Source organism: Tripterygium wilfordii, chromosome 5, assembly GCF_013401445.1.
Source record: "Tripterygium wilfordii isolate XIE 37 chromosome 5, ASM1340144v1, whole genome shotgun sequence".
NCBI lineage: Eukaryota > Viridiplantae > Streptophyta > Magnoliopsida > Celastrales > Celastraceae > Tripterygium > Tripterygium wilfordii.
In genome coordinates this window covers 2096475-2113559 of record NC_052236.1, presented here as the reverse complement: position 1 = coordinate 2113559, position 17085 = coordinate 2096475, and the positions used below count along the sequence as shown (strand labels likewise).

Below are 17085 nucleotides of genomic sequence, written 5' to 3'. Positions count from 1 at the left end.
GACACTCCCCTTTTTCAGTACTTTCATTGACATTTCACGAATATATATATATATATATATATATATATATTGTTGGGAAAATTCCTCAAGATCCTCCTTTGCAATAATATTAACAAATGAAAGAGAATATGAAATGGAGAATTAGCATTCTCACAACACAATAATTTACTTTAAAACGGTAAAAACCATAGAAGAAGCACGGGTATCATCATAGATAACTAGAGAAATTTTCATTATATGAAAATTATTACAACCATACTCTCAGTGACATCTCAATCAAGGAATACCCAATAATCAAATTAAGAGATTATCATAAGCCTCGCTCGGCTCATAATCTCTACAACTCCACATTTTGGAATCAGCAGCACCACTCTTGCCTCTACGCCATATCCGGCACACCCCAGCCCTAGTACTGCAACTCTACCCGGTACTGCAAAACCAGCAGCACGTGCACAGCCCCATGGCAGCACAGTCTCCCGTTGCCTGCACTGTCCATGGCTCTAAACTCCTCTGCTCAGCACTCTCCCCGGATTGGTAAGCATTGAACGATGCCACCCACTTATCTTTATTTGGCTCCACCAAGAACCAAATCAGGAAAAGTCAAACCGTCCGAATATAATTTGCATTTCTCGACATGTATATATATACACACGTGTATATATTTGTGCCATGCGCAGGCCATTCATTTCCTTTTAGTGAATCCCCACATCTTTATCAATTATTTGACCAAATCCTAACATAAATATATATATATAGACACACACACACAAACACAACCATCAATCATATGACTTAAAAAATGGCTGCCTTCAGCTATCTTCACCACATACTCATCTTCATAATCATCTCCTTGATGACCACCAGGTTCACCACCACAGCGGCGGTGATTGGGCCTCCGCCAGTGAAGGCGGCTTATTGGCCTACATGGTCAATAAGTTACTTCCCTCCCTCATCTATAGACTCCACCTTATTCACTCACATATACTATGCTTTTGTATCTCCTAATAATGTCACGTTCAAGTTTGAAGATTCAAACTCCACGGCGTCTCTCCTCCGTGAATTCACCACCACCCTCCGCGGAAAAAACCCACGGGTGAAGACATTGATCTCGATCGGTGGCGGCGGTGATGATCCAAATCTCTTTGCTCGGATGGCTTCAAACGCTAGAACGAGAGAAGTGTTCATAAAATCAGCTATTGAGTTGGCAAGGGAGTTCGAGTTTGATGGGCTGGACCTTGATTGGGAATTCCCTCAAGACCCAAAACAAATGATGGATTTGGGCATCTTGTTTAAAGAATGGCGGTCTGCCATTCAAATAGAGGCCCAAATGAATGACCGGCCTCCGCTACTGCTCACAGCGGCAGTCTACTTCTCAGTCGACTTCTTCCTCTCCAACATCTACCGGAAATATCCAGTGGACTCGATTAGTAGGTATTTGGACTGGGCCAACCCAATGTGTTATGATTATCATGGGTCGTGGAACACGTCGCAAACGGGGGCCCATGCTGCACTGTATGATCCAAAGAGTAATATTAGCACGAGCTATGGGCTTCAGTCATGGATCGAAGCCGGTGTTCCGGCAAGCAAGTTGGTTATGGGCCTACCTTTATATGGAAGGACTTGGAAACTTAAAGACCCAAATATAAATGGGATTGGGGCCCCAGCAGCTGGAGTGGGCCCAGGAAATCGTGGTGTGTTAACGTTCTTACAGTTGGATCATTACAATGGGAACAACAGTGCCACCGTGGTATATGACGTGGAGAGTGTGTCCACGTATTCATATGTTGGGACATCATGGATTGGGTACGATGATGTCACGTCGACAACGACAAAGATAGGGTTCGCTAAGGCCCATGGGCTTCTTGGGTATTTCTTTTGGGCCGTATCCTTTGATAATGAAGGGAAAATCTCTAAACAAGGTAAGTTATTTTTTTTGGCACTACACATCCTTTGGGATTGGGGTACAAGCGACCCCTCTTCTTCATTATTTTTATATCAATAATTTTTTAAAAAATTCTAAAAAAATAATAGATGACAAATATGAATGATTTTGAATCTAAAGCTGTATTTTTTGTTGCATAAAAAATTAAATTAATTAAAAAATACGTGAAAAATTTGAGTGATTTTAAGTTGTTGAATGTAGAGTGTGTAACAGTCAAAATCTTACATAATGTTTATTAATTATTTTTTGGTAATTTTAAAAATATTTTATACATAAAAAAAGAGTGAGAGAAAGGGTTGATCACTTGGTCTCTACAAGAATGTTACTTTCCTTTTGCTGTTTTAGTTTATAAAATTTGCTCATCAATTGGAAACTAATTCATATATTGTTTTACTTCATAATATGCAGCTTCAAGGGCGTGGACCGATCTATGAAGTTGAGAATTGAGAAAAACATTATATATATATATATATATTCTGTTCAATAAGATCAATTCATTAGATCTGGGCATGTGTTCGCCCAATTAGAAGATAGGTTAAGCTTGCTGTAATTGTTGGACATAAAAAATGTTTCACATCGTTTCGAGACTACTAATTAAGTGACGTGGTTTATAAGGATGAATTCATGATTTTCAATCACTTGAGGGCCTTTTAAAAGATAGAAGTCCCTATTTGTTGTGCGGAGATATATGACTCTAATTTTTATTAAATCATATATAATTGGCAATTCCTAATACATAATGTTTTTATGTGGATCCTTTTGTAAAAAGGGAAAGAGAAGCTTTTTCAATACTCTTTGATTTCAAAAAGATACTATCAATCATGTCAAAAATAAACCAAATAGGGAAAAGCCGGCTATCGGAATCGAACCGATGACTATCGCATTCTAAACTAACATCAATTTTTATATGCCGAGGAACTTAAGCAAACTGTTGAATCTTAGCTCTTCATAATTAATGTGAAGATAGAATAGAATTGCAAATAAATATTGTAATTGAATCTTATTATAGAACATTATCAATATATCTAACATATGACAAAGTATATAAGGCCAATTTTCGGGCTCAAAACTAATTTTTTCCGATTAATATTATTGTCAATATAAATAAATAAATAAATAAGCACGATACTTAATTGAAATAATTGACATGGAGCCGACTGATAAGTGCTAAAAATTTATACTTTAAATGTCAATTTGTAATCACTTTATAGTTGTTTGTATACTTTCAGATAATGGTTTGTTTTTTGGAAAACTCATAGGCTACACACACATTAAACCATGCTCGAGGGGTATGAATGCCACCACAGCGGATGAAAATTATCCAAATCTCAATCCCTGATGAGAATGGAACTTTGGACCATAAGGTCTTGGGCAGACAACCTGACCAACCAGGCCCAAAATAATGGTTGAAGTAAGCCTAGTCCACGAACGACTTTTGCCCAACCTATGTTCAATGTTTACTGACCCATTTCATGAGAAGCCCATTTGCTTGTGTCTAATTCATCTTGGACCCATTTCTTGATATCATTCATTCATTCATTTGAAAGGCCATCATTTGAAGCCAATAGCAAGCCCAGTCCACCACCATTTGCCATGTGAGCGAAATCATTTTCAATTTCCATCACTTGCCAAGCCCCTTGTAGTCACTAGCCCGCGATACCACCATCTCTCACATTTGACGCCCATGTACCAAGCTAATTGAAAGCCCATCTGCCAACCCATGATCCAATTGCCCAGCCCTGTCTTCATCTACACCATATACACCGATCAAGCCGCCCACTTTTGACCCACCCATGTGTAATGCAAATTGCGACTTGATCATTTTCGTCCACTTAAAGCTTAAAGCCAGCCACCAGCAGCTTCTATTCTCCTATAAATAGAGAAGCTTGCCATATATCAAGAGCATATACAGAGAAAGAAGGGAGAAGAGTTCTTGGGCAGCAGAGAAGAAAGAGGGAAACTAAATAAAGAAGGGAGTCTTTATTTATTTCTATTTTGTTGTGTAATTTTAGTATAAGGAACTAGTCATCTTGCTAGGGTGATAGTGGATCCACTCTATTGTGTTTAATAAATTTGGCTTGATTAACTGTTGATTTATTCATGTTATGTCAAGTGTTATATTGCTATGCTTTATTGATAATTGAATCTTGATGATTAACATTTAGGTTTGATTAGTGTGATGCAAATTATGATAGATGTCCATGCTCAATTTGAGACAGCTTATTGCAGTTTAACACCAGAGTTATCTAGACACAGATGACATATGTTAGGGCTTTTGAGATCTTTACACAAGTTACCATTGATCCTAATGCGCCCTTGTTTGTCCCAACCAGTCCCGATGCCCATGAATGGTTGCAAATTAGGATATATGTAGTAAGTTAGATGCTAATGACTATTACATGAATTAGGGGACTTAATGATTGACATGCATGAATGAATTGGTAGTTGCCAGTTAAATGATTTAAATATAATTGAGTTGGTGAAATCGGAACCCTAGTATTAGTTTATTTCTGTTAATCACTATTTTATGTTCTTATATTTGTCCATTTGTATTAAAACCACAAAAACAATTTGCTTTCTATAATCAGTGATAATTGAGGAAAATCTGAATTGGAGTTGATTAATATTCAGTCCCTGTGGATACGATACTCATATTTGCCACATCCATCCTACAACTAATTCGTGCGCTTGCAAGTATAAATTGGACTTGAAATCACTAGATTTTTAGCGGTCTCAAATTCCACATCTGTTAGGTTTTGATCATAAATTTGGTATTTGGGTCGGATCAAGTGTAGAGTCAAAGTTTGTTACGATGTAGTGTTGTTCTTAGGTGAATGCGTGAAGTGGCAGAGGAGGTTTACTGGAGATCTTTCCTCGAAGAAGGCTCTCCAGTAAGGGCAATCTGGTCAAGCGTGAAAACAAGTGAATGTGGGCCAAAAAGACGGGTGTCGAGGGCCTGCACTATTTTAGTATAAATAAGAGACTTATTTATAGGTTTACTTAACTCTTATTCTTATTGTTTGTTTATCTGGGTTTAGAGAGGCGGCTGAGAGGGAGAGAGTGAGCAAGGGTGGGCAAATCCTTGTGATTTATCTCTCGGTGTATCTCTTGGGGATTCGAATATGGGTTCAAGGGTGTGAGACTATAAGAAGTTCAAGATGTAGAATCTTAGAGGGGACATGCTGAATTGGGGCTTATGGAAAATCTCTAGAGTTCTTGGGTTTTCTTGGGTAGAGAAAGGTCACTGAAAATATGATTGTAACAATTTCATATAGTGAAAGTTTCTCTGGTTGTCTCTAACGACACCCGTAGTTTTTTTATATGGTATGAAGTTTTAAGCGTAAATCTTGTGTGTCGCCGATTGTGTTTTCTCAAGTTCAACTTCTCTTTGATTTGTTGATAGTTTTGAAGGAATGATCTTGGGGTAATTCCCCAACAACATCACCAACCACAACGTTGGTGCAATGATCATAAAACAAATGCTTATCATATGTACTTAATTTGTTAATGAGTCCTTATACAAGGTGGTTATCAAACAAATAGTTATGATAAGAATTGTCTCCTACTCTTAATGGATATGTATAATCCATTTGCTTTCTTTGACTTGAAGCCAATTATTTTTTAAAGTTTCAAGTTTGGTTGTGAATGCTTCAAACAATCTTCAATATTAGTTAGTTGGCCTATTCTATCATTTCTTGGTAAGCAAAACCCAAAGTTATATATGTTGTGATTATATTTTGTCATTCTCATTTTTCTTTTCTAGGCAAATGGTTTCATCGGTTGTCCTCCAGTGGTTAATCATGAGTTGGGAGCCGGCGGTGTAATGCTTGGCAAATGTCAACAAATGTTTTAACAAATGTTGCCTTTTGTTACTTGAAATTAAATTGAAAAAAATTTGTTAGTTACAAAGGATATAATAATTGATGGTATAAATTAATGGTAAGTTAAGAATGTATGTAACCGACCAGATTTATTATATAATTTTGTGTCAATTTATATTTTCGATTTTATTGATATTAAATTTGGAGAAGACTCAGGTTCGAGATCTCGCACTTTAAATAAAGTTCGGGATCCATATAATATCATTCACGCGTGGGCTCCATCACATGTAGGAGCCGCACTTACACCAAATGAATGGTGTTAGATGGATCATGTACTTTAAATAAAGTGCAAGATCCCATACATGAGAAGTTTCCATTAAATTTATGGTATAATTTGATTCGTATTAAAAAGTTGCTTTAGAAGAGAGAAGGTAGAGTTTTTAAAGAATTTGAAATTCATTTGCTTTGCTCTTATTGTCTTTGTTGTAGACAAGTTTAGTAGATGTACATCCTATCCTAACAATATTTATTGGCAAGCAGTGTATAAGGTTCTAAAAAATTTAAAGAATCATAGATTATGGAATCCATTATAATAGTTATCCCATAGTTTTGGAAGGATATACGAATGCTAGTTCGATCACCAGCTTGATGATCATAGCTCTACTAGTGGGTGGATATTCACCCTTGATGGCGGAACATAGCATGGGGCTCAAAGAAGAAAACATGCATAACAAATTTGACTATGCCATTAGAATATCTATAGCTTTACCTTCTTGTGGTAAAAAAGCTGAATGGTTAAGAAATTTATTATTAGAAATTTTTGTTTAGCACAAACCAATGACGCCTCTATCTTTGCATTGTGATAGCGAGACAACATTATCAATGGCTTATACTAATGTTTGAAATGGCAAGTCTAGACATAATGGTCTAAGACATAGTATGGTGAGACAATGGATCATGGATAGTACTATAAACATAAATTTTGTAATGTCAAGTCAAAACTTCGTTGATCCATTAATTAAGGATCTCGCAAGAGATAAGGTGTGGAAATACCAAAAGCGGTGGTATTAAAATCCATTACTAAACAATCACCGGTAATTGAAACTCAACTCAACACTTGAAATTTTCATAATCTTGAGTTCAATGAGTAAAGTACAACATATGAGGTGATATAAAGAACTTGAGAAGTGTATAGACATCCCGAAGAAAAAGTGCTTTGGACCTATCAAGTAAAACAAGAAGATTGAGTGATAAAGTTCTTAATAAGTTTATGACAAAGTTTGTAAGGTACTATATTTAATTTATAGGAATACCTTTGATAAGGTTACCTATGTGTGAGTGTCGGAAGTGGTGCCGTTATCTATGTTACTTGGACTTGTCTCTAAAGTGTTCACTAAAACAGGATATAGACACAAGGTCGATCCATGCATCGGCAAATAAGAATGACCTTAATATCAAAAGTTTGTGTGTGTTGTGTGTTTCGTTATTCGAAAAGGATCACTAGTTTAAAGTTCATTTATGCACAAATTTTCAAATGGACAAAACAAATGAATCTTTCATCTATATTGTGAAAATAATGTAGGAATGTCTAAGAAATTTTCAAAATTCAATATTAAATGGTTACACATTGACCGTTTACATTCTAATGGACACAACCCCTACTTTTCAATTTCTCTTTGGACACGCATCCCTTTACAAGAGGTGTAGTTTTTCTCCTTAAATAAATCAGTCTAAGAGATTATAATTTATGATCATCTCAAAAGCTTTAAAAACTTTGGATCATATTTCTGTAGAAATAGAACTCAAATCACTTGTTAAAGTTATGTTATTTGAGCATTCTCGGTTATTCTTCCTTTGTGCATAAGACCGAAGAAAAGCCAATTTCATGCTCGAAAATGACATGTAGCACAACAGTTTGTAGTCCAAGAGAGGTCAACAAGTTTATTCTATTTATTTAATAAATGAAATAGGTTTATTCCACTATTTTATTCCAGAATTCATTGTCTAAAATTTATTGTTTTAATATAGATTCCATTGTTTTTTAAAGGATAGTTTATAATTCATTATTTTAGTTCTCAATCTATTGTTTTCGAAATTCCATTGAAAAAAATAATGGAATTAAGATCCACCCGATAAAGTTCATTGACAATAAATCTTGTTCGAAAAAGTTTATGCGCTAATTTTGAATATGTAATTTTTTTAAAAAAAATCTAACATGTATTTTGAGAGTTAAAATGTTTAAAATTTCGTTTAAGAGAATTAGACTCCCTTAGACTACCACTACATGGGCTACCTAGCACAACTGTTTCGCGTTGTTTCATTGTATCTTAAAAGAGTATTTGTTGTTATCTTGTGCACACCAATTAGTGAAGACAAATATGCTTTAAAGATAACGTTAGTCCGTACCTTGAAGCAAAATTACAGAAACCGCAATTCCAACAAAAAAATAAACATATTCAATTATTTTTAAATGGATGGAGATAGATTTCCATTTTCCAATATGATGACTAACGCTCATAATTGATGGGGTTTTTAAAAAAAAATATTATTCTTAATGGGGATAGGTTTCGCCATAAAGGCTAAAGTTTTTGCTATTATCATATGCTTCTTTGACACAAAAGAGGGCAGGCAGGCTGGATGGTATGTTTTTTTCCAATTATTCCTTATTTATTATTACGTGATTGTGGGAGTGGGACCCTGCATGTTGAAAGTCTAGGTGTGAAAGATGGAGATTTAGGGGTTTCACAATTCCCTATATTTTAAAAAAGTCGAACAAATTTTAAAAGTTGAAAAACAAATATGTTATCTGATGTGGCACACCTCTCAAATCTTTGGATTTAAATTTTATACTTTACAATTTTAATTGAATTGTGTAGCCTCCAGATCCGAAAGATGGGTTGGGGTTGGGGTCTCGAATCGTTTTGACTAGAATTCCTGTAATTTTTTTAATCTCAGCCATTTATTTTGTTCTATATTTATTGTCATATCATCAATCTAGCCGTTAATATTCAAACACACATCACAAAATTACGACACTTTACATATTCTACCAATCAAACTTTGTGATTTTTAAGATGGACCTTGTCAACAAGGATATGGATGACCATAGCGACTTGTATGTAACTGATAAAGACTGAAGTCGACTACTTACATTTCATAAGATATATCTTCAACATTAGCATCATTTATTAAAGAAGAATATGAATGTGTGATACATATTCATGATCCATGAACAGATTGTTTACACCTAAAAGCACTATCAAAGGGGAAGCTATGTGAGTTACTGTTAGTAGTGGCCCGGCCCGGGGGTGCGGGTATGGAACGGTATTACTGGTGAATGTTGGTTATTTTTAGTATGAGTGGATAGATGTAAGCACTCTTTCCGAACCTCACAGATCATGTGTTCTTCTTCTTTATCTGCTTTGAATGTTTTGTATTTTTTATGTGTCCCCGGAAAGTCGATAGAGAAGATGACAAGAGTTGCTTGGTTTTGGTCTACTATGTCATACTCTGTGGGTCTCACGTGTCTCCCTTGCAAACCGACTTATAAGGGGAAGGAAACCCACATCATATATACAAGCCCAAGTTTGTCAACACAAGCGATGTGGGATATTTCATACTCCCTCGCACGTATGAGGTGGACATTCAACAGCTCAACATGTGGAGGATAGTGTGTCCCATCTTGACCCTGGGTCCACTTCCATACCATATCATAATCTTTTGGTCCCATGTTGTCAACCCAAGCAATGTGAGATATTTCACATAGGAGAGAAGAATCTCAGATCTGAAAGTCTACTCTTTGATCTGAAAGATGGCTGACTTTTTTTTTTCCTTCTCAAATACGATGTTGAGTTGGCATCTCATAATACCATTGGTTGAAATTAAAAAATTTCCTCTAACCCCAGCCAAGTGGGCCCACACTTGCATGACATTAACCTAATCAGCTGTTGACACGTCACTTCGACTTTCTCTAAGGAAAATAATTTTTGGGAAAGCAAATTGAAGAGTTTGTCGTATTTAAAAAGGACGAAGTTCCCGTATATTGTGTGTGTGAGTGCACCGAGTCATTGGGCCTTGGAGAAGCTATTGAGCATCTTAACAACTAAGAGAATCTATTACAAAGTTTTCAATGAATTATTTAGAAAAAACCACTTGGACATTGTTTCATCATCCATGTGATTCTAATACGCGGCCTTGTTTTCTAATTTCAACGAAAGCCTCCAAATTAAACAACACGGGTGGCATGAATCATAGGAATAAAATAGTATGATTTATGTAATCACTACACGGTTGATCCATAGATCTTAATGAGTCTTTGTTTTTTCAACCCAAACGTTAGAAATAATAAGGTATAGGGATAGAGGTACTTTTGGTGTAACCAAGAAATGAGCATCGAAGAGGATAGGGAGATTGATTAACCAAACTAGTTGAATTGGATAAGGGACGATGAATTAGGGAAACTAGTACTTTTAATTCTTGATTTCATGTTTGTGTTAGCATTTAATTCTCTTGCTTTAATTCCTTGTTTTATGTCAGTTGTTAAACAACTCACAATTTCAACTCTCTAACTAGCGTAGGACTTAATCACAATTGATACGTAATTATTTTGCCAAGATATCCTCATGGGATGATACTCAACTCACTTTGTATTACTTGTGCAGTTGCAAGTATCACGCAACACTAGGCTTGTAATCAAGCTGCTCGCAAATAAATTTAAAGTGTTTGGATTGAGTGATTTGGCGGGGCACAGGAAGGAAGAGAAGGGAAGGTAGTGCTATAAAACGGGTTCTCTCACAAACAATATATCACAGATTATAGAACAATAAAGAGAAGCAATCGAAAAGAGAAAGAGAGAGGAACACAAGGTTTATGAGGTTCGACAATATGCCTACATCCTCGGGGTTTGCGACTGTTTTCAATATAGAAAATTTCTTAATATATTCGACTAGGGTTTTTAACCCTTATATACCAGCTACCTACGTCCTCGATTGATACGCTACGCTCCCCTCTCACACTACTTCCCCTTTCCTCAGATCTTTTAGGTACAAGATAAAACTTCTAATATGAATCATTATTTAATAAGTAGTATAATTTTCTCTTTCTCATGTTTGGATTGATAAAAAAGAAAAAGAAAAAGAAAAAGAAAATTGGTTTCTTTTACTAATTTATTCTTACCTTTTATATTAAAATATTATATATAAAGGTGAAATAGGTTTTTAACTTATAAATAACTTAATTAACCCTTCATCCTCTCCAAATGACATTATATTGGGAAGAAGTATTTTGGCAAAAGTTTAATTAAATCTTCCCCTCAATTCTCTTCAAATCCCTCCCATTAATTTTTTCTAAACAATCCAAACAAGATAATTGGAAGAATACTCCATTTCCCTTCTCTTCCTTTCCCTTCAAATCCCTCAATCCAAACACACCATAAGAGTTTGCTTTTGATCCTATGATTAATAGGCAAGCCGAGCTCAAACAAGGGCAAGCTGGTTTTTAAAAAGCTCGCGAACAAACTCGTTTGGATATTCATGAACAAGTTTGTTTAGAGGTTCACGAGCAGGCTCATTTAGGTGTTCGCAAACAAGCTGATCATGCATCTAGGCTTTCGGAAACAAACTTGTTAAACAGTTAATTTAGAATTCATGAATATGTTTATTTATGTGTAGCCAGATAAATATTAATCATAAATTGTTCAACGTACTATAAAATACAATTTTAAATAAATTTTTTACTATAAAACCCACCATTTCAAACTTCAAAACGATCATTTAAGTTCTTTAAGCAAGCACAACAAGAACTATCAAAAATTAAATCAACCATTAGATGATACTTACGTCGTTCATGTTTAATATCAATAATGATCACCATTCCCCATACCCACAACTGTTAGAGTGCCACATCGGTTGGGTATCACCCAACTATGTAGTATATAAGCATGCCCAATTCCCTACCACATATAAGAGACCTTTTCATAGGCTTAAGTACCATTAAGTGAGATGACCCATAAAGAACAAAGTCGTGCGGGTCCGATGTATCCACTGGAATTGGATAACCTAAAATGGACAATATCTATGATGTGAGTAGGGCTCGTGATTTTCAACAACCACCGTAAGCAATAAAACTCGTGTGATCTAGTGATTTTTAAAAAAAAAATATTTGTCCACTTATATGATCTACTATTGGCGAGTAAGCTCGTTTATTGTTAGCGAACAAACTTGTTCAAAAACTCGCGAATAAATTTTTGATGAAATTGAAAATTTTCTTCGATTTTGATGACGTATCAGGAAGTAGGATTGACATCAGAAGTATTCTCTATATCAATGAATATGTGTTCGGGAGAGTCTCTCTGACGCTCAAGTTAGTATCTATCAAACGAGAGTATTCAGTGAGCTCTCGATCTATCAGATAGCTAATAATAATGCCATGAGTGCAAAAGTTGAGATTGTTTACCTGTAGCGGGGTCCCCTTTTACATGAGTTAGAAGACTTCTAGTTTTGGTAGGAGTAAATATCTTTTTTCCGATTTCAATAGGAAGGTGAATCATATCCCGATTCCTTTCCTGAGTAGTGTCGGTCTTCTTTTGTACTCTTTATTTCCTTATGGTGTTTTGTCATTGCTGGTTACTGAGCATGTGTCTAGGTATTTTACCGAAGGGAGTCTCTCCTCGATCTTGCCGAGGTGCTCTCCTCCTACATACTTTGTGTGGTCTCTATGGATCCAGATTTAGGATTTAAACTCACGGGATTTTTTTTGGGTTAGGATAATGCTTGAGACCCCCAAAAGCCCCCAATTTAATGTGAAGTGTAGGATGTGAAATGGGACATACATGTTTGTTATTAATCAACGACTATTTTAATGCCACATATATTTGGGGGACTTTTGGGGGTTATATTTTGGGAGTGTTTAGCATTGTTTTTTGGCTTATGTATATTCCACGAAGATAATCACTAGTAGTAGTTTCAAGCAATAAAATATTACATCTTTATTTATCACAATTGTTATATACGAATTTTTTTTTATGGATTTCCAATGATGTTCTCATAAACTCGTGCGGCCGATCCCAAACTTTTGGGATAAAGGCTCGGATAATGATGATGATGTTATATACAAGTTTTTCATATTATGAAAATGCTCTATTATGACATTATTAGTAATAGTTCCAAGCAAATATTTTTCTAAGACACATATAAGAAATCATTTAAAAATTGGTCATAACTGATTTTGTAAGTTCTTCTTGACAAAGTTCATTCTTCATAAACATCTTTCCACACTTGTCATTGCTATAAACGAAATCAATACTAACTTCAAAAGTCGATACATCAAAGCAAAAGAGAAATGATTATTTGTTTGCACTAGCGAGGTATAAACGAAAACTAAAAACGAAAGGCAAGTTAACCAACAATGAACTGCTAATCCATCTTGACATTGTTCTGGTTATTGCCTATTTATACTTTTCATTTCATGTTTATTTTATAAATAAACTCAAACACCCTGATACCGCCCTTGTCTCGTCTCGTTTTGTAACCCTATACGAGGTATTCCTGTGTAGGGTTGTAAGAATTTATTGACAAAACCGAATCAAACGGTTAGTTTTCGATTAAAAAATTTACATATTTCTTTAAAGAATCGACCTAAAATACCAATCGAAAATTGAAAAAATTTGTAAATAACAAACCAATCGACTGGTTAAATTTATGTCACAACCCAAAAAAAAACCCGACTGTTTTCACCCTATTCATGTGATCCAACCTTAGTGGTTAAGAGAAGATCCGTACTTGATCCAACCTTAATGGTTAAGAGAAGATCCATACTTGCATGATATATAATTATATATATACAACATCTTGTTACCTTCACCTTAATTTTAAAAATAAATGGACTTGTAATACCCGTCGCACTAAACGGCACTCGATCGTGCAGCGAGAGCACACTATTACTCTACATCCTACCGCACTCTACTTTTACCCTCCAAAGCATGCAGGATTGAAAATCAAACTGAAGCTTTTCTGACCACAATCCCCTGCCGGTCCTGCTCTCTGAAAACAACATAACACACACACACTCTCTCTCTATCTCTATCTTTCTCTTTCCCTTTCTCTCTCTACTGATCTCCCTCTTCGTCTCATTACAATTTTCACCAATTTCAATTCCCCCGCCGAAGCAGAACTCGTCGGGTCTTTTGATTTTGAATAAACCCAAAATGAAGCGAAAACCACCAATGCTTCTCTTCACTGTTTTCATCGCATTTTCTTGTCTCAAGTCCCTACCAATACTTGACGCAGATTTAGCCTCAGACAGGGCTGCCCTGCTTGCTCTCCGTCAATCCGTTGGCGGTCGTTCCCTCCTCTGGAATATCTCCGACAGCCCTTGCACATGGCCTGGTGTGACCTGCCAACAAGAACGAGTCGTCGAGCTGAGGTTACCTGGAATGGGTCTTTCCGGTCAACTTCCCATTGGAATTGGCAACCTCACGCGGCTCAACACGCTCTCTCTCCGCTTTAATGCTCTCAGGGGTTCAATTCCTTCAGACATAGCTTTACTTGCTTCTCTGAGGAACCTCTACTTGCAGGGGAATCTCTTTTCAGGTGAGATTCCTGATTCTCTGTTCTCTTTGCAAAACCTTGTTCGCCTCAATTTGGCCAAGAATAACTTCTCCGGCGTGATCTCGCCGAGCTTTAACAATTTGACCAGGTTGGCTACTCTGTATCTGGAGGAGAACCATTTGACCGGGCCGATCCCGGATTTGAATTTGAAACTTGACCAATTTAATGTTTCGTTCAACAATTTAACTGGGTCGATTCCCGATAGTCTATCGAGCCAGCCTGATACGGCTTTTGTGGGGAATTCCCTTTGTGGGAAGCCTCTGGTTTCCTGCAATGGGACTGTTGAGAGTGGAAACAGTGGAAACAAATTGTCTGGTGGGGCAATTGCAGGAATTGCGATTGGATCAGTAATTGGGTTTTTGTTAATTTTAATGATATTGATATTCTTGTGTCGAAGAAAGAGATCCGACAAAACGAGTTCTATGAATGTTGAGCCGGCACAGCAAACCCAGATTGAGATGCCACGCGAAAAGGATGTAACTGAGAGTGGTAATGTGAATGTGAGTAGAGGTTTTACTGGCGCTGTAAGAGCTGAAGCTAAGAGTAGTGGAAGTAAGAATTTGGTGTTTTTCGGGAACTCTACACCAAGGGTGTATGATTTGGAGGACTTGCTGAGGGCCTCCGCGGAGGTTTTAGGGAAGGGGACTTTCGGGACTACTTATAAGGCGACACTAGAAATGGGAGTCGTGGTGGCAGTGAAGAGGTTGAAGGACGCGACGGTTTCAGAGAAGGAATATAGGGAGAAGATAGAGATGGTTGGGAAAATGGATCATGAGAATTTGGTTCTGCTGAGGGCTTATTATTATAGCTGGGACGAGAAGCTTCTTGTTTATGATTTCATGGCCATGGGAAGCTTATCTGCACTTCTACATGGTCAGCATTTCTTGATTTGTCCTCATTTGATTGCATTTCTTTTTGTTCAATTCTTTTCAATTTATAGCTATTCATTGAGAATTGTTCGGATTTAGGCCGGAATGGATTTATGTTGCTATAATTAGCATAAATTTACATTTTCAGGATAAAAAATCTCACAGATTCTATTATATCGTAGCTTATTATATATGCTTTGTGAGAATTAGTTGTTAGATAGTCCTTCATACAGCAAATTGTTGTGTCCTAATTATGATTTCCGACCAATTAGAGTTGTAAGCAATCATTGCTTTGTCAAGCCAAAAATGTCGATTGCTTATGCAAATGGATGCTTTTATCTCTAATGTCCAACATATTTTGTCCATCTGTTGTCTTGTTTAGCATGAATTACTTCGCGACTTCAGAGATAATTACATCAACAAATTTTCTTTCACTTCTCTTTATTGCAGGAAACAGAGGTGCTGGTAGGACTCCGTTGAGCTGGGAGACCAGGTCCGGCATTGCTCTTGGAGCTGCCAAGGGTATTGAATACATCCACTCGCAAGGCCCTGCAAGCTCCCATGGTAACATCAAGTCCTCAAATATCCTCCTCAGTAAATCCTTCGAAGCCCGTGTGTCTGACTTTGGCCTTGCACATCTTGCGAGCCCTGCCTCCGCCCCTAACCGTATTGACGGCTACCGTGCCCCGGAGGTGACCGATGCTCGTAAAATTTCTCAAAAAGCAGATGTCTACAGTTTTGGGATATTTTTATTGGAATTGTTAACTGGGAAGGCTCCTACCCATGCCCTGTTGAACGAAGAGGGGGTAGACCTTCCGAGATGGGTCCAGTCTGTGGTCAAAGACGAGTGGGGTTCCGAGGTGTTTGATCTTGAACTCCTCAGGTACCATAATGTTGAAGAGGCCATGGTTGAACTTTTACAACTTGCAATCGACTGTACTGCTCAATACCCTGATAATCGCCCTTCGATGACCGTGGTGAGAAGCCGAATTGAGGAGCTCAGCCACATAAACTCGCAAGAAGAGCACATTGCTGCCAACGATACATACTCGGTCGATTCAGGTGCACCCCCACCTTCATAAGGGACCGAAAACCATATAATTACTGCACAAAGTCACTATGATTATTGCTTAATTAATTGGAGACTCAATTGTTTGTTCATTCTTGGGTTCAATTCTTGAGAACCTGTGTTTTCTTCTATTCTTTCTTTATGCTTTGTTGCTTTTTCTTTTTTTCTTTTTAATTTTCCATAACATCAGTTTTCTTTTTCTGTAATTTGAGCTTTTTGTATTGTATTGTTTGGGGGATTTCAATTTTCTTTTGCCCGTTTGAATAACTGTCAATATACAGTAGTTCTTTTTTTTGGTTTCCACTCTTTTGCTTTACTTTGATGCAATAACTTTGCTATATCTCAATCTAAGTATTTTTAGATTTCCAAGAACTTGATTTGTACTGGCTTAGTGGCTTTTTGCTTTTTAAGTTACCTAGACATCAATTCTTTAGATTGCTCAAGGAAGAATAAATCTCATGTCAGATGCAAAGTTAAATTCAAAGTTATCTATGGAGAGAATTGAATTCTGGTGATTGACTATAACTAGCATGCACCTTATCATGATGCCAAAATCATCATTGGGAACTCTGAGAGATTTCACATTGACATATGTAGTAAGATTTACTGTAGTAAGATGTCATTATCTTTGTAACGGAAAGCTTGCTTTTTTTTTTTTACCAAAAAGAAATATGTTTTTTCATTGGAATCGAACTTTGGACACACATATGTCTAACCCAGTTGATTGACAGTTGAGTAATCTCTTGTTAGTTGCTTTTTAGGGTTTGGAAATGCCTTT

The 17085-nt window shown here is 36.6% G+C and overlaps 2 protein-coding genes across 2 annotated transcripts; both read left to right on the top strand.

The window, feature by feature from the left end:
• Positions 1–773: 773 nt before the first annotated feature.
• On the top strand, positions 774–2580 carry LOC119998805 (class V chitinase CHIT5b-like). Its single transcript, XM_038846245.1, has 2 exons — positions 774–1919; positions 2351–2580. The coding sequence occupies exons 1-2, from the start codon at positions 800–802 to the stop codon at positions 2374–2376; spliced, it is 1146 nt and encodes a 381-aa protein (XP_038702173.1). The 5' UTR covers positions 774–799; the 3' UTR covers positions 2377–2580.
• An 11264-nt stretch (positions 2581–13844) lies between these two features.
• Positions 13845–16606, top strand: LOC119998103 (probable inactive receptor kinase RLK902). Its single transcript, XM_038845326.1, has 2 exons — positions 13845–15242; positions 15689–16606. Exons 1-2 carry the CDS (start codon positions 13967–13969, stop codon positions 16318–16320), a joined length of 1908 nt encoding a protein of 635 aa, XP_038701254.1. The 5' UTR covers positions 13845–13966; the 3' UTR covers positions 16321–16606.
• The last annotated feature ends 479 nt before the right edge of the window (positions 16607–17085 follow it).

Excerpts from the sequence above, each read along its gene's own strand:
- LOC119998805 (XM_038846245.1), top strand. The coding sequence starts at position 800 with ATGGCTGCCTTCAGCTATCTTCACCACATACTCATCTTCATAATCATC. Across the intron at positions 1,920-2,350 it reads AGGGAAAATCTCTAAACAAG|CTTCAAGGGCGTGGACCGAT; the intron begins GTAAGTTATTTT and ends CATAATATGCAG.
- LOC119998103 (XM_038845326.1), top strand. The coding sequence starts at position 13,967 with ATGAAGCGAAAACCACCAATGCTTCTCTTCACTGTTTTCATCGCATTT. Across the intron at positions 15,243-15,688 it reads CTTATCTGCACTTCTACATG|GAAACAGAGGTGCTGGTAGG; the intron begins GTCAGCATTTCT and ends TCTTTATTGCAG.